We start from the raw sequence: 18620 nt of genomic DNA, 5'->3' as shown, positions 1-18620 counted from the left end.
TCTCTCTTTCATTTCATCTGTCACCGCCGCGCCTTCCTCCTCGCTGATGGCGATCCTCCGTCACCACCGAGCCTCCCTTACCGCCTCACCTCTGCCGTTTACCGTTTTACCTCCCCGTCTCTCTCTCTCTCTCTCTCTCTCTCTCTCTCTCTCTCTCACACACACACACACACACACACACACGACGACGGGGCTATTGCTCTCTCCCTCACCGCGGATCCTTCGTCATCGCCGCTCCTCTCCTCTGTCGCTGCTCAGTGCTCTCTCTGTTTAGGTATCTCTCTCTCTCTCTTTCTAGGGATTTCGATCTAGGGTTTATATATATGTCTATATTATATATATATATATATATATACATCTGAGTGTATATAGGGTTTCGATTAAGGGTTTTGATCTGAGTGTATATATATATTTCGATCTAGGGTTTCGATCTAGGGTTTTCTTCAAACTCTGTTTTTTTTTTCTCTAAATTTATTTATTATATATATATATATATCTGTTTATATATTTTTATTTTAGATCTGTTTATTTTTAGATCTGTTTATAAAAAAATGTATTTATTTTAGATCTGTTTATTTTATATATTATTGAAGATGATGATGTTATTCTGTGTGTAGAAATTAGGTTCAGTTGGTTTGCTCACTACTGACATTTGGTTTGCTCATCCAGGTATTTTCTCTTTATTGATTGATGTTATTTTCTCTTTATTGATGATATATTATTGCAGATGATGATGTTGATGATGTTATGTTCTCTTTATTGATGTTATTCTGTGTGAAGATATCTGTTTGTAGTTGAATTGTTAATTTGGTAATTTGTGTGCAGATATCTGTTTGTAGTTAAAATTATGTGAAGTTGATGATGTTGATTGATGTTTAGTTAATTTGTTTAGTTAACAATTGATTTTTTAACACAAATTTGTATTTTGTTAGTGAGAATTTTAATGACATTAGATAATTGAGTTAAACATAATTATAATTTTATAGTACAAATTCTTATAACAAATTACAAAGTTTGTAATTAAATGTCCTTAGCACACACTGCAGTCATTAACATAATCTTACCAATTTTTAAGATGAAAGGAAGGCCAGTTTTAAAATTATTTGAGTGATATTAATTTGCCAATGAATCAAGTTGGTTGACTTTGGTTCATAATTATACTTCGTTTCATATTAACTCACTTTTATTAACTAATTAAAGATAATAATAATAAAAAATGACTCTCTCAAATATGTTATGATTTCATATTATTATCACATTTGTTTTAAGAATATTTAATAATTTTTTGTGAAGCACTACATCAAGACAGCCATGATTGAAAATGGAAGCAAACATTAATATGTTCAATATTGGGTGTAAATCAAGACAGCCATTACACTTTACATCAAGACAACCATTACACTTTACACCTTTTGTATTTGGTCAATTTTTTTTTATTTCTTTGAGTTGAATGCTAAAGTAGAGTTTGAATATTTAAAAAAAAAATCACTAAAATAAAATAAAAAATTCAATTTTCAGAAAAATAGTTTAAACTAGACTGATGGTGTAATGAGTTTTCTTTCATATTGTTATGTATGAGTTTTCTTTGATATTTCTACTTTTCTAAATTTGTTATTTCACTGTTAGAAGTTTGAAACTCTTTCATTTTTTGCCTTGGCTAGATTACATAGCATAGCTATCTTTGTTATGCTATACTGCCTAGGGCAACGCAATTTAGGAAAATTTGTAACTTGTAGTGAGAAAAACTTGGGAATAAAATGCATTATGTATTTAAAGTTCTAAAAAGAAGTATGAATGGAGAGTAAGTATCTCAAATCTCAATTGCCAAATACATTGGTATATAGGAGTTAGAATCACAGTTCCAGTATAGTTAATAAAGAAAATTGATGTTTGGTTAATTTGTTTCTCAGTTCCATTAATTCAATCCATATTATTTTTATAAAGGTTAAAAATGTCAGATGTTAACTCTCAAGCACCAGTTAACTCTGAAGTACCCGTTAATTCTCAAGTTCCCGTTAACTCTCAAGTACCATTTGAGAGTGACGCGTCACGACATTCATCGCCAGCTACAAACTCACCGTCTCCCCTCTCTAATCAAAATGTTATTGATTTAGAAGAAGAGTCTAATACTACTTGTGGAGGAACTAAAAGAAAACCTAGTGTTGTGTGGGAACATTTTAAAAAACAACAAGTCAATGGGGTATGGAAGGCAATATGTAATTATTGTAATAAGCATCTTGGAGGTGATTCAAAAAATGGAACTAGGCATTTGCATGATCACCATAAGAGTTGTACTAGGAAAAAAGTGATGGACATGAGGCAAAAAGTGTTAACGAACAATTTTAGTAGAGACAGTCCAAAAATGAATTCTTATATTTTTGGTCAAGATTTTGCTAGGAAAGAGTTGTCACATGCCATAATCTTACATGAATATCCACTCTCTATCGTAGACCATGTTGGTGTTAAACGATATTCAGCAGCACTTCAACCATTGTTTAAAGTGCCTTCTCGAAATACGATAAAGAGTGATATTTTAAAGATTTATGATTATGAGAGGGTGAAGACATTGAGTTTGGTGGAGCATAATAAAAGTAGGGTGGCAATCACAACTGATATGTGGACTGCTAGCAATCAAAAGAAAGGATTTATGGCTGTCACCGCACACTTTATTGATGATTCATGGACATTGCAAAGTCGGATTTTGAGGTATATTTTCGTAAATTTACAAATCATTTAAAAATTCTATCTTATTCAGTTCAATTTGCATGTTATTAATACTTATTTATGAATATCATATTTTAGGTTTATTTATGTTCCATGTCCACACACAAAAGAAGTTCTTTGTGACACTTTGCTTGAGTGTATGATGGACTGGAATATTGATAGAAAAATCTCTACTGTGACTGTTGATAATTGCTCCACAAATGATGCCATGATTACCATGTCGATGGATAAGTTAAGTAATACATCACTTTTGTTGGGTGGTACTTTGTTTCATATGCGTTGTTGTGCGCATATTTTGAATTTGATAGTGAAAGATGGATTGGATGTCATACGAGTGGGTGTGGAGAAAATTCGAGAGAGTGTAGCTTATTGGACAGCAACACCAAAAAGACTAGAAAAATTTGAAGAAACAGTCAACCAATTGCGTATTCCACATACTAAAAAATTAGGACTTGATTGTGCTACTAGGTGGAATTCAACCTACTTGATGCTTCAGACGGCCTTGTTGTATAAGGATGTCTTTTCTAGGTTGAAAATTAGAGAGCCCCAATATAAGATTGTGCCAACTGAGCAAGAGTGGGAGTTTGCTAGAAAGATTAGTGGGAGGTTTAAGATTTTTTTTTCTATCACAGAGTTGTTTTCTGGTACAAAGTATCCCACAGCCAATGTTTGTTTCCCAGCTTTATGTGAGATTAGGATGACATTGTCTCAATGGCTCTCTTGTGAAATTGAAGTGATTAGAACAATGGCATCAAAAATGGTGGAAAAATTTGATAAATATTGGTTAGTGATACATGGTGTTATTGGAGTTGCAGTTGTACTTGATCCTATGTATAAGATGAGTGTATTGGAGTTTTATTTTGAAAAACTTTATGGAGACAAAGCTGAAGATGAAGTTGATAGGGTTCGTCAGATTTGTTATGATTTGTTGCAAGAGTATCAGCACCGAATTGGTATGGAGACCGATGTTGTTGGTGACTCTTCTACTCATCCAGAAATTGTTACAGAGACCCTTTCAGAATTTGATTTGTTTATTAGTAGAAAGAAAAGTAAAAAAATGAAGAACGTAAGATCAGAGTTGGACCATTATCTAGAAGATGATGTTTTGCCAAGAACTTCAGGTTTTGATGTTTTGAATTGGTGGAAAGCTAATGGACCAAAGTATCCGACCTTACAGGCAATAGCTAGGGACATTTTAGCTATTCCTGTATCCACTGTTGCTTCTGAGTCAGCATTTAGTACTAGTGGAAGGTTGGTGAGTCCACATCGTAGTAGACTTCATCCAAACACATTAGAAGCATTAATGTGTGCACAAAGTTGGTTGTGGGGTGCGGAGATGAAAGGTATTATTTCATCTAATCTACATATTATTATTTCACTTTTATTATTTATATTACCATGGAATAATTTCAATACTGAATTTATATTCTTTACTTTTTAGGAAATTCAACATTGGAATCGGTGGGCTATGCAACTATATATGATGATGATGAGATTGTCTCGGAAGAGTCATGTGCCACTTTTGTGTTAGTTGTCATCTTTTTTGTTTAAATTGTTAACATTTTTTTACATTTTATTATTAGTATTAATTATTTGTTTCTTTCCTTTTGTTATTTAACAGGAATTCAAGTTGAAGGAGATGATGAAGGTAGTTGTGTGGTTTGTATGAGAATTGGAGAAACAATTCATTTGATTTTTTATGTTGTAATGGGAATTTTTTTTTTTTTAAATTTCAATTTTTGGGTAACCTATCCCTTGCGGGTTGTGCTTGGGACTAATTATTCTCTTTGCAACTTGTTGAATTTTCTTGTGTGGGGCTGCTAGACATTTGTTTTGTTGTTTGTGTTATTTTGTTGAATAGGATGCTTTTCTCTCTGCTATGCTAAATGCTGCTGGACAGATTCTTTGTTTAGAATGCTGCTGGACAGATTCTTTTTTTTTTTTTGAGAACTGCTGGACAGATTTATTGATTTGTATATATTGATTTGAATAGGACTATTTTTCTAGACAGAGTTATTCATAGATGTTATTTTGTTCTTTACAGATACAAAATATGTTGACAAATATCATATTTGAAATAAGTTTGAATTAGATGTTTATAGATTTTTTTAATTTGAAAATGTCACAAATATGTTTGAATAGGATTGTTTAAAGAGTTACAAATATGTTTGAAAATATATTTCAGATTTACAAATATGAAAATATGCTGGACAGAGTTTCAAATATGTTTACAGAAAATATGATGGACGGAGTTACAAATATGTTTGAAAATATATTTCAATAGGATTGTTTACAGATCAAAAAAAAAAAAAATACCACCGGGGATTTTTCGGGATCGGGGATCGATCCCCGATCGGGGGCGGGGACGGGGGCGGGCTATGGGTCCCCGTCGGGGATCGGGGGCGGGGACTGGGAATATCTCACTTTCGGGGATCGAGGACGGGGAGTGTGGTCCCCGGCCCCGCCCCGCCCCGCCCCGTTGTCATTCCTAATTGAAAATAACCTTTGCTGAGCTTAATTTTTTATAGCTAAAAATAAAAGTAAAACAATGCTAATTACTTGGTGAATAAACTGTTTTAGTAGCCAAAAATTATAATTCCACGACTAAAACACTTTTTGGTCACCAAAAATAAATATTTACTGACTAAATTTTGGTCTCCAAAGATTAATAGCAAATATTATGCGAGATGTTTGCCGACTAAATTTATTTTAGTAGGCAAAAAGTAGTATACAACGACTAAATAAATCTTTGTGGCAAAAAAATAACTAATGTGTCTTTTAGTTGCCTATTGGATCATTTTTTAGCAACTGGTTTTTTTGTCGCCTATTGGGCAACTTTTTAGCGACTAACTATATTTTAGTCGCCTATTGGGTGCTTTTTAGCAACTAACTATTTTTTTGTCACCTATTGGGTCACTTTGTAGCGACTAATTGTGTTTTTAGTCGCCAATAAGTAATATACAACTACTAAAAAAATTTAGTAACTAAAATATGAACCATTGCCGACCAATACAAATTTTAGTTGCCAAAGGGCATACTTTTGGTGACTAAATTTATTTTATTTGGCAAATTTGGTCGCCAAAAGTGCAAATTGTTGTAGTGTAACAGTGTTGTATATATTGAATCCCACTATTTAGGAAGTGCTAAATAAATTGACTTTTTTGCTTATAACAAAAAGACGTGCAAAAAGTAGGGGTGCAATTCGGACAGGTTCGGTCTGGTTGGGAGGTTGTCCAAGCCCAGTCTAAGTTGTGTTGAGACTTGTTCAGGTCTGCCCAAGCTCGAATTGTAACCCAAACTTGTCTGCCTAAGCCCGATCTGAGTTAAACCCGAATTGCTCGAATTGTAAATGAATTTCACTTTTATTTATTTATTTATTTTTTACAACGCAATTATTAAAATATTAAAATTAGACTTTATTTACACTTTTTAAAGAAAATCATTAATAATATCAAAATAAATAATTTATATAATGTAAGAGAGATGCCGCAATAGTAGTCTTTACAATTAATGAGTTAGAATAAAAAATAAAAAATTTTGTGTTACTTGTGTATATAATATATATTTAATATGAGTTAATAATCTAAATTATATTAAATCATGTAATGGCTAATATTTTATATGTATACTTAATATTTATATATCTATATATGTATAATTCGAGTTTCGGGTTGCTCGGGTTCTTTGATATCTTTACCAAAGCCCAAGTAAATTTAATTCGAGTTTCTGAATTTTTACTTAAGCACATACTAAATTTAAAAATATCTTGTCCAAACTCTAAAAAGTTGGAGAACTTACCAATAAGTCCCATATACAAAGTTCAAGATCTATCTAATCTCCAAACAAAACACTTACACCAATTAGTCCTATATATTTTTATTTTTTTAATTGTTACCAAAACACTTACACCAATTAGTCCTTTACATTCTACTACCGTCAAACTTCCGTCAAACGGTCACCGGAGACTCGTCGGAATATTCAACATCATCGGAAAGTCGCCGGAGTATCGCCGGAAGTTCACCGGAGTGTTAAGAACGTTAATGGAAGTCGCCGGAATGTTCAAAACGTTAAGAACATCATTGGAGATTTACTGGAATATCCAGAATATAGCCGGGAAAAAAAAAATAAATGGAGAAATTAGAGTGAAAAAATATAGCAAAATGTGCTAAATATTGATAAACTAAAAGAAAAAAAAATGGAACGAAAAAAAAAAGCAACAATGGGAAAAACATATGCTATTTTTCAATTTTTGTAAGGTTTAAGCAAATAATCTCCAATGTTGATCAAACTGGAAAGTAAGTTTTGAAACTGTAAAATATTACTGCTTTGCTGCTTCTCATCAATTCTATTTTCTTTCTGATTAATCTGTTGTCAGTCATCTTAATCTGTCTTAACTCTATCTGTGTTTTCCACTTAGTAACTAGCCACGCACTCTTCGTCCCTGTCCTTGGTAAGTCCTTTGGTTAGGCAGTGCTGGATTTTAGGGGTCTTCCAAAATGGGTATGTGTGAAAGCTTAGTATGTGAAAACATGATAAATTTAGACAATGTATTAAGATTCCTGTAAAACAGTTTAATTACAAAGAAAAATAAATCGATTATTTAGAAGTAACTCATCAGTCAGTTCTAGGTCATCAATAACTTTGCCTTCTTTATCTAATCAAGGATTAGTAATCAATGAAGAAGATGTAGAAATACAGATTGATAAAATTGATTTAAGTTGGAATATACCAAAATTATCAGTTAAAGAAATTTATAAAACTACTTTTATACATAATACATTTCATGTTAATCTGCATGTTAAAACTTTAGAACAAGTTTATGCTCTAGAAAAACCTAGGCAAACCTGCCAATTATTTGATGCTAATCTCATTAAAAGACATTTAAAAACTGGTCACAATTTTATTCATCTCAGCTTAATACAAGTTGGAATCAAACCATTAACTATGCAAGGTAAAAATACTTCTGTTTTATTATGTTTACGCGATGCTCGATTTCTAGATTACAATGATAGTTTGATGGGTATGATGGAAACTGGTCTTCATAAAGGTCCCGTACATTTTAATTGTTTTCCTGATTTTACATTTAGTTTACGTGATCCACAAATATTAGATGCATTAACCCTGAATATTCAATTAAGTGATTCATTTACTAATATGAAAGACAAAGTTTATAAGATTGCTTTAATTTATCGTGTTCATTACGAATGCATGAAAACCAATTTAAATGTTCAAGCTTTACATAAAAGTCCAAAAGATAAAACTCTGTTAATTCAAAGTAGTAGTACTGATTCTCATATTAATACTCCTCAAATGATTGAATGGAAACACATTAATCTCCCTGATCATTGGATTACTGTTAATGAAAATTACAACCATAATCAACAACAATCTTCAATTCAAGATATCTAAGATATTCACCAATTTACTGATGGTTCCGCTCGTATTAAATTTAATCGTAGTCAATCATCTAGACATAGTACCTCTAGTGTCCCCACTGATGTTGAAAATGAAGATGAAATATTTAATACTCCTTTATTTCGAAAAAATAATCAACTCAATCTTGGCCAAACCTCCACTAATAAACTTAAAGGAATTGAAAATTCTACAACTTCCCAGTTTAGTAAACCTGTTTATTCACATCCTGTACATTTACCTAAAGATGATGATGAATCTCAAAATTCACCTACTCAAACTGATTTCAAAGTTATACCTCCAATCAATCCTCAATTAATGACAATCAAGAAATCTTTTACTCCTGATCTTGATAAACTTCTTATTGAATTTAGATCTAAAGAAAATAGAACTCAAAGACATGCTTATCGTGCTAAATATGATTCTGCTCAACAATCTCGAATAACTAGAAAATGGTATGATTTTATGATTGAATATAGTATGGAATTACCTTTCTTTGAATACTATAAAAATTATTACAAAAAGATTAATACAATTACAAAACATAAATGGAAAACTTTTTCTAACACTACTGTTAGTTCTAGTCATCCTCCTTTAGTAAATATTATTATTGATCATCAAGGAACTGATGTCCCAGCCTCTCCTTTTAAGTTGCCTGGTACTGACCCTGAAATTAAAAAGGTTATTGAACAAAATAATTACACTAATCAATGTTTAAAAACAATTGGTACACAATTAGACAAAATTGAAACTCAATTAGATCCTCTAATATTACACTTACTACAAAATCTTTAGATCAACCTTTGCTTAACCTTCCTAGTAATAGATCCAAAAGAACTAGTTTAGTTATCAATGATAATTCTACTGTCCAAGCTATCGAACAATTACTTACTAAACTACATCCATCTGCAAAAGGTTCACCCTCTAATGAAAAAGGTCTTACTGTATTAAATCAGCCACCTAGTGATATTATATCTACTTAATCTGGAACTGATACTACTGACAATGAAATAAATCAATTAACTCAGTAATTCCAATCCTCTACTCTTAATAAAATTCATTATCCTAAAGTTAATCCTCAAACTACTAAAAATTAGTATTCCCGACCTACTCCTCCTGACCTCCAATATGCAGAAACTAATCTTTCTAATCAATTTTCTGTTTCTGCTAAAAAATTATACGAATGGAATATTGATGGTCTTAGTGAAGATCAAATCCTTCAAAAATTAAATCATTTATCTATGGTTACCAATAGTTATCTTAGTAATTATCTTGAATATACTCAAGCTGAAATTGTTTTGCTAATTACTTCTGGTTTTACTGGTATGCTCAAATCTTGGTGGGAAAAATACCTTACCGAAGATCAACGTGAATCCATTTTATATGCTAATCAAAAAGATGAAAATGATCTACCAATCTTTGATGAAACAATTGGTTATTACAAACCTGATGGTATTAATACTTTAATCTATACCATAGTCAGACAATTCATAGGAACCCCTACTAATATTTATTCTCGTATACATGATCAACTTAATAATCTTACATGTCCAACCTTAAGTGATTTTAGATGGTATAAAGATGTATTTACCTCTAGAGTTATGCTAAGAGAAGACTGTACTAAATCTTTTTGGAAAGAAAAATTCATTAATGGATTACCTAGTTTATTTGCTCACAAAATTAGAGATGTTCTTAGTCAACTTACTGGTGTTATTGAATATGATAATTTAATTTATGGTGATATAATTAGCACTATTCAAAAAGAATGATTAAAAATGTGTATTGATCTTAAACTTAGTCAAAAAGCTAATAATGATAAACATAGAGCTAAATATGAATTAGAAAATTTCTGTGAACAATATGGTCTACCTCCTATAACACCTTCCCGTAGGAAATCACATAAATACTCCAAACATAAACATAAATCACATTCTAAATATTCTAATAAATACAAAAAGAATTATTCACCTTCCAAATCAAATGATAAATTCTACACTAAACCAAAAAAGAAATATTATAAATCTAAATCACATCCAAAATCTAAATCTAATAAAGATATTACTTGTTATAACTGTAGTCAAAAAGGTTATTATTCTAATACTTGAAAAAAAAAACAAAAATTAAAAGATAAAGTTAATCAACTTTAAATTGATGATGAATCAAAAATCCAATTATTTGATATCTTTTAATTAAACCAATCTATGAGTAATTCCTCTTCTGATAATCATCCTACTTCTTCTGATTACCATTCACCTAGTAAGGAATCTGATACTAATATTGAATTAGGCTGTGATGATGTTTGTTGTAAACCAGTTAAACAAATCAATGTTCGTACTAAACAAAATCAAGAAGAATCTGCTCTTATTGAATTAATTAGTCAATTAGACGATTCAACATTAAAAAAAGAAATATACTGAAAAATTGAAATCCTTATTAACCAATCGTGATCTCAAACCTAAGTTTGATAAACCAATCATTAGTCTATCCAAAACCTTAGAAAGATTTTAAAATAAACACAAAGAAATTACTCTCCAAGATTTAGAACATGAAATCAATCAGATTAAACAAACTATTAAAGATTTACAGAATAAAGATAGAGCATTAGAAGATGAAATTATTACCTTAAAAATTAATAAAAGTCTAGATAATTTCCATGAAAATGTTAATGAATCTCCTAATGAATCTGACCATAATTCTGAACATGATTCTCATCACACAAATCCTGAGAAAATATTATTTGATAATAGGTCACCCCAATCCCACAATCTTGAAGAAAAAAGATTAAACCTAATTAATAAAATTTATGTTAAAAAATGGTATTCCAAAATTAAAATAATTGTCAATAATTTTGAGTTTGAATTAATTGCTTTAATTGATACTGGTACTTATTTAAATTGTATTCAAGAAGGTTTACTCCCTACTAAATATTATGAAAAATGTCATGAGAAATTAACCTCTGCTAATAGTAGTAAAATGCATATTAAATATAAATTACCTAAAGTTCATATTTGTCAAAATAATATTTGTTTCAGAACCTCGTTTGTTTTAGTTAAAAATATGACTGATAAAATCATTTTAGGTACACCGTTTATTTATTTACTATATCCATTTACTACATCTAGTGAAGGGATAACTACTCATGTTTTAGGTCAACCTGTTACATATAAATTTTTGTCTCCTCCTGAAATGTTAGAATTAAATCAATTAAAAGATTATTCAATTTCTCACACAATCAATAGATTAACTAGACATTTAAATTTTCTTAAAGAAGAAATCAATTATAAAAGAATTGATCAACAATTAACTGATCCAGTTATTATTTCTCAAATTAATGAATTCAAATTAAAATTAGAATCAACTGTTTGTTCTACTTTACCTACTGCATTCTGGCATAGGAAAAAGCATGTAGTTACTTTACCTTATATTAAAATTTTTCATGAAAGACAAATTCCTACCAAATCCAGACCTATTCAAATGAATGCATTACTTGAAATGTATAAAAAAGAAATTAATGAACTATTAAAAGATAGAATCATTAGTCCAAGTAAATCACCATGGTCTTGTCCTGCTTTTTATGTTAATAAAAATACTGAATTAGAACGAGGTGTTCCTCGATTAGTCATCAATTATAAACCATTAAATGCTGTTCTTGAATGGATTCGATATCCCATTCCTAATAAAAAACATTTGATTAAAAGACTTAGTCGTCCTGCTTTTTATGTTAATAAAAATGCTGAATTAGAACGAGGTGTTCCTCGATTAGTCATCAATTATAAACCATTAAATGCTGTTCTTGAATGGATTCGATATCCTATTCCTAATAAAAAAGATTTGATTAAAAGACTTAGTCAAGTTGTTATTTTTAGTAAATTTGATTTAAAAAGTGATTTTTGGCAAATTCAAATCTATCCTAATGATAGATATAAAACTGCTTTCACTACACCGTTTGGTCACTATGAATGGAATGTAATGCCATTTGGATTAAAAAATGCTCCTAGTGAATTTCAAACTAGGAGCCATAGATGACATACTTATTTTCTCCAATTCAATTCAGGAACATTGGAAACATTTAAATGCATTCTTTTACACTATTAAAAGTCATGGTCTAGTTATCTTTGCCCCTAAAATTAAATTGTTTCAAACTAAAGTTAGATTTTTAGGTTATGATATTCACCACAATACCATTTTGCCCATTAGTCGCTCTATTGAGTTTGCGTCTAAGTTTCCTGATGAAATTCTTGATAAAACCCAATTACAAAGGTTTTTAGGTTCCCTTAATTACATCGCTGAGTTTTATAAGGACCTTCGGAAAACTTGTCAACCTTTGTTTGATAGGTTAAAGGACAATCCTCCTCCTTGGTCTTCTGTTCATACTGCTATTGTTAAACAAGTCAAACAATATGTTAAGTCTCTTCCTTGTCTTGGTATTCCTACTGAAAATTCCTTCAAAATTATTCAAACTGATGCTTCTGATATTGGTTATGGTGGCATTCTTCTTCAGAAAGTCACTTCTCAATCATCTGAACAAATTGTCTGTTATCACTCTGGTGTCTGGAATAAAGCACAATTAAACTATAGTACTATTAAAAAAGAAATTTTATCTACTGTTTTATGTATTAGTAAATTTCAAGATGATATTTTAAATCAAAATTTTTTACTTCATGTTGATTGCAAATCTGCTAAATATGTTTTAGAAAAAGATGTTAAAAATCTTGCTAGTAAGCAAATTTTTGCTCGTTGGCAATCTATTTTAAGTATTTTTTATTTTGATATTGAATATTTACCTGGTTGTCAAAATTCCCTTCCTGATTTTCTTACCCGAGAATTTTTACAGGGGGGTTAGGGATAATGAATGCTACACCCTTTATTGCCTACCATAAATCCCAAATTACCCATTATCAAACCCTGATTACCCAATTAGCCTATCGTATTGCTCGCCTCAAATCAGCCAGAAAAACTACTAAACGTGCTCAATACATCAATTACTACCAAATTCAAGCTCATCGCAATTTACTTGCCAATTATTATAACTGCTTAGATTATCATCAACAATATCTTGATATTCTTAGTGGTTGTTAATCTTTATTGCTAATCCTTGTTTCTTGATTAAACAGGATTCTCACCCAAGGCCTCCTTCTAAGGCTTTGGTCCCATCTTCTGATAAACCTCATTTCATTCCTTCTTTGGAGCTAGTAACCCCATATCATCCCATTGAAATGATTAACCGTTACCAAGTCCTTGGTAACATTCCTAGACCTAATTACTCTTCTGCTTTGGTTACTGATCCTTTTGCTTCTTCTAGCCAAGCAGTTTCAATTACTCCATTTCCTGCTAATCCAATCAGGTCTGCTCGATCTGATTATGTTAAATCAACTACCACCAATCTCTTTTTCAAAGAGTCTAGTCACCCCAAGAGTCACACTGTTTCTGATCTTGCTAAATCATTCTTTGGCCCTGGATGGCATTTTGTTCCCATGCATCCAGAAAAATCAATCACCTACTATAAAGATATCCTTATTAATCACCAATCCGTTTTGATCAAACCCATTTATGATCGAACCTTTGGTAGCAAAGTTTTGTATCATTCTATTTATATTCACAACATTGTTTCCTTAGCTGAATGGGGTCCTCCTTATCAGCTTCGAGAATTACCTGGTCACTCTATTTCATACAGTTACCATGATTACATTGATGCTTGGTTCAAGATCTTCTTGTACCAAAATAAAACCTTCAGTCACTCCTGGTTCATTTAATTTGATCAAAAGTTCAAATCAGAATTACCTTCTTGGTTTCTGAGATGGTGGACTCATTATGGCGCCATTCCAGATATCTTTCCTGATATTCTAATCGAACAAATTAACTATTTTGCTACTGTTTTCCCATTTATCCCTCATCAAAGGAAATTTCCACTCTTGCTCATTTTCATATCAAAATACAAAATTCCATGGATATTCAAATGGCATTATAGAATTTCTGATGATATAATTATCCGTCAACATTCTGTTATGGTGGGATAAGTTCACTCCTCACCGCATTGTTGAAATTGTCCAAGCTGAATTCCTAATTAATCAATGTGCTCATACTCCTGCAATGATTAAAGCCCAGCAGATCCCAACCGCTGCCATTTCTCAAGGAAGTCCCAGCCTTCCTCCAATCAACCTTGGAAGCCCCTTATCTAGTGGTTCCAAACCTAAATCATCCAAGTCCAAGATTGCATCCTCAACTGATAAATCAAAGTCCAAGGCTAAGTCCAAGCTCTTGCAATTCCGACTCAGCCCAAGGCTCAATCAAAGCCCAAATCAGACAAATCAAAGGCTGCTTCATCCAAGCCCAAGGTTAAACCTAGATCAGCCAGTGATCAACTGTTGCAAATGGCCCGTCTCCTCATGGATCAGGCACAAGCCCAATTAAAAGATGAACCGTCTGATGATGATCCGCCTGCACCAGCCCAAAAGACCTGTTCAGAAGACAGTTCAGACAGTTCACAAGAATCAACTAATCAAGACCCATATGGACCAGAGTTCCAAGATACTCAGGATCCATATGCATTTTAATCAACATTGAATTCCATATAGATACAAATTAGCTTCAATCAATACTCTTTTGAGAAAAGTTGCCAATTTGTATTTATATTGATTCCTTTAATCACATGTTCCACCGAAAGCAATGAATAGTAAAAGTTACTGTTCACTTTTACTGATCACTTAATCACTTTTGTTAAAGCTGCTCAACTGTTCAATCAATCAGCCGAAAGCAACCGACAGCCTGCTCAGTCTCCAATGCTGCCAGCTGCTTTCACCAACCAACCAATTCGCACGCTGCATAGTTAGTTTTATTTTCTATATATTGTAATCAAATGTATTCATTCAAGCATTCTTCGTTTTCAAACAACCTTGAGAGTTCTGAGTGAGAATCAACCCTTCTGTTTGTAACCTGTTAAAGATCCTTGCATTTGCAACGATTGTAATTGTAAGTTAATTTTTGTATTTGAAATTAAAAGTATTTTAATTACTAATTTTTATTATTCCAAATCTATTAATCGGTTTATCGTCTGTGTGTAAAATATTACAGTTTCAAAGCAAAAATCTATTAAGTATTTATTCTTATTAATCAAACTGAAAAACATGTTATGAAACTGTAAAATTTTAAAGTTTTATACCATGATTCATTTCAGCATCAAAAAAATTTGAAACTGCAAAATTTTACAGTTTTCACTGCCTGTAACTAAAACTCAAAAATAACTTGTTCAGAACTTAAAAATTTTCTCCATTAGAACAAAAAAAGAGAAGTGTATAACAAAGAAAATGTAAAAAAAAAAAAAAAAAAAAAGATCGAATGAGAGAGGTGAATATAGAGAGAGGATTGTACTCCAGCAACTATTTTTTGTTTAGATCTAGCCGGATCTGATGTAGATCTACTCAGATCTGATGTATATCTACACAGCACCAAAAAAATTTGAAATTACAAAATTTTACAGTTTTCACCGCCTGTAAATAAAACTCGAAAATAACTTGTTCAAAATTTAAAAATTTTCTCCATTAGAACAGAAAAAAGAGAAGTATATAACAGAGAAAATGTAGAAAAAATAAGAGATCGAATGAGAGAGGTGAATATAGAGAGAGGATTGTACTCCGGCAACCATTTTTTGTTTAGATCTAGCCGGATCTAATGTAGATCTACATTAGATCTGATGTAAATCTACTCATCTTCTTCGTCGGAAACATATCTTCTTTATTGCTGGTGAGCGTGAAGTAAGTAGTCGGCGGTCGGTGGTTGCTAGTGAATCCCAATCGATGGTAGTCGTCGGTCGCCGGTGACTATCTATCGGAAAGAGAAAGAGAAAAAGCAAGATATGGTTACCCGTCAACGATTGCTGGAAAACGCAAATAGCAAAAGAGACAAAGAAGAAGAGAGGCAAAGAAGAATAATAATAACGTTATAGGACTTTTGGGTATAAATAAAAAGTTATGAGACTAAATAGACTACACGCTTTTCAAACAAGACTTCCTGGTAATTTCCCCTAAAAGTTTCAGTCTGGCCTCGAGTTGCTGGTGTTGAGCCCATCCAAGTTACACCCTTAGCAAAAAGTAGAGAGGTGATGTGAGTTAAATAAGTCAATAAACTAATAAATTGGCTTTTTTAACCCTATCCAAAAGAGGTATAAATAGATACTCTTAGGAAAAGGCTATTACGTGCACCCTATGCAAAAAACAAATTTTTTATCATAAAATGCATAATTTTTATTACAAAAAATATAAGCTTTTTTTTTTCACAAAAAACATAAAACTTTACAAAAGGTATAACTTTAGTTATACATATTTTTAGGTATACGTCATAATTTCATCATTCATAACTTTCATCACAAACAATATATTTAGGGGTTGTTTGGGGTGTCTTAAATAAGTGTACTTTTTTATCTTTTTAGACTAAAAAATTGAAGTTGAAAATATGGATGTTTGGGTTAATTTTTTGACTTTTTTATGAAAAAATGTGTAATAAAAAATTGTAAAAATTGATTTGTAGAGAAAAATTTGAATTGAGAGTTGTGCAGCCGTAATTGTTGACTTTTGGTGAATAGTGTTAACGTTTTAACTTTTTGAGTAACTTTTTGACTTTTTAACTTTTTTACAAGTTCTCAAACTTGGCCTTAGTACCTTAATCGTGCTCTAAAGGTCATGTTAAACAAATTTAAAATATCGTACGCTTTTATAGCACTGACTTCCATTCAAGATGTATAGGAGTATCTTTATCAAACTAATTAAAATTTTGTTATAATTTGACTTAGAAGGTTTTTTTTTTATTATTTACTTATTCATTAATTTAGAATTTTTTTTATAAACTCAACACAATTAATTTCAAAATATTAAAAGTAATATTTTTTGAATGTTTGATTAGGTGAAACCACTAGCTACACTTGTTGAGACAAAACTACCAAAATCAAAATCACTACCATGACAACTAGTTTGATAGAGGTAAATTTAGTTATTTACTCACTATTTTGCCTAAAATATGAAAATAACTAATTTGATAAAGATGCTTTTTAAAATTCTTAATATATGTCATAAATGCACACATTAATAAAATTATATATAAATATAATATCAGTAAAGGTGAAACCGTACGTGGAAAAAGAGAAAATGAGTTTCACATTTTTCCATCAGCTATAAAAATGAGAGTGAATTCAGACTTCCTTTAAGTGATGGGTTATTCTTGTTACTAAATCCCACCAATAATCTTAATAATAATAGACCCACTAGGTTCTGATTTCGTACAAGTTGTTTTACTGCAAGCAACCACCAAGAGGGGACCCTTCTAGACAACTAGATATATAACTTTGAACCAAAGCTTTACGTATTTATGCTCTATTTGATTTCATGGAATGAGATAGAATCAAATGCAATGATAATTTTTTAAATTTTATTACGGAATGATTATTTCTTTATAATGGTGTATGATAACTGTATATATAACATATTTTTTATTTTATTTTTTATCAACCAAATATAAGAATGAATATTTTAATAGAATAACTATTCTATTATAATGAACTAAACACTATTTTTTGTTTGGCAACTCAAAAATAATTTATCTTTTTATCTTCTTATCTTTTTATCTTTTTTTCATCACATCATATCTCTATTTTTTTGCACATCTTTTCGTAAAAAGATAAAAAATATACTTATTTAGATCATCGCACAGTCTTTGTTTTTACTACCTTTTTTTCCTTTTTTCGTTTGGAGTTAAATTACACTGACTTTCTGTGTGGATTAGAGAAAATTCAATAATTCTTAAATTTTTAGCATAATTACGATAAATTCTCCTGTTATGGTTTCCATGCTTTACACCTAGTTTAGACACAAAGAGAGACATAATGTTGGGGGATCAAATTGAACAGTTTTATATAATGAGAATTAAATTGGCATAATTTAAACTTGAATTTGTCATCTTTCAAGTTGGTCACCTCAACTTAAGAGAGTGTTTGGATTTCGTAAGCCTATTTTGAGACTAATTTCAGTCATATGAATCACATACCTTTTAGGATTCATTGAGTAAAATATTCATACAAAAAATTAATATGATCGAAAATTGATAACTATATGTTTGAATCGAATTTGTATTATAAAAAATGGATGGCTATTCTTAAAATTATATTTGTCGTCCATTTAATGTGATTCAAATATATAATTCCCGATATCCAATCATCTTGAGTTTTTGCATGAATATTCTTCTTAATGAGTCTTAAAAAATGAAATGTTTGGATTATCAAAATTTGTCTTGAAATAGGTCTATGAAGTCCAAACGTTCTCTCAAGTTGAGATGACAATTTAAAAGAAATCAAATCCTTTAAACATTATGGACCAAACTAACACATATGGCATAATTTGAGAACCAAAATTATAATTTTCTTAATTGTATATACACATACTCTTGAATTTGACGGTATCTACGGATAGAGTCAAATTGGAAGACCAAATCCAAATATT

General features: G+C 30.9%; 1 protein-coding gene across 1 annotated transcript; it reads left to right on the top strand.

The window, feature by feature from the left end:
• Positions 1-3351: 3351 nt before the first annotated feature.
• On the top strand, positions 3352-13889 carry LOC145819515 (uncharacterized). The gene is made up of 4 exons (XM_082913503.1): positions 3352-4067; positions 4166-4248; positions 4346-4372; positions 13251-13889. Exons 1-4 carry the CDS (start codon positions 3422-3424, stop codon positions 13887-13889), a joined length of 1395 nt encoding a protein of 464 aa, XP_082769629.1. The 5' UTR covers positions 3352-3421.
• Positions 13890-18620: the final 4731 nt, after the last annotated feature.

This window comes from Camellia sinensis, chromosome 1 (assembly GCF_055761805.1).
Source record: "Camellia sinensis isolate YWXY chromosome 1, ASM5576180v1, whole genome shotgun sequence".
NCBI lineage: Eukaryota > Viridiplantae > Streptophyta > Magnoliopsida > Ericales > Theaceae > Camellia > Camellia sinensis.
Note: the sequence above shows the minus strand (reverse complement) of the source record. Positions and strands in the feature narration are given on the sequence as shown.

Bases quoted from the DNA above. Each gene is read 5' to 3' on its own strand.
- LOC145819515 (XM_082913503.1), top strand. From the start codon at position 3,422: ATGACATTGTCTCAATGGCTCTCTTGTGAAATTGAAGTGATTAGAACA. The intron at 4,249-4,345 runs GTGTTAGTTGTC...GTTATTTAACAG, and splicing joins AAGAGTCATGTGCCACTTTT to GAATTCAAGTTGAAGGAGAT. The intron at 4,373-13,250 runs GTAGTTGTGTGG...TTGATTAAACAG, and splicing joins AGTTGAAGGAGATGATGAAG to GATTCTCACCCAAGGCCTCC.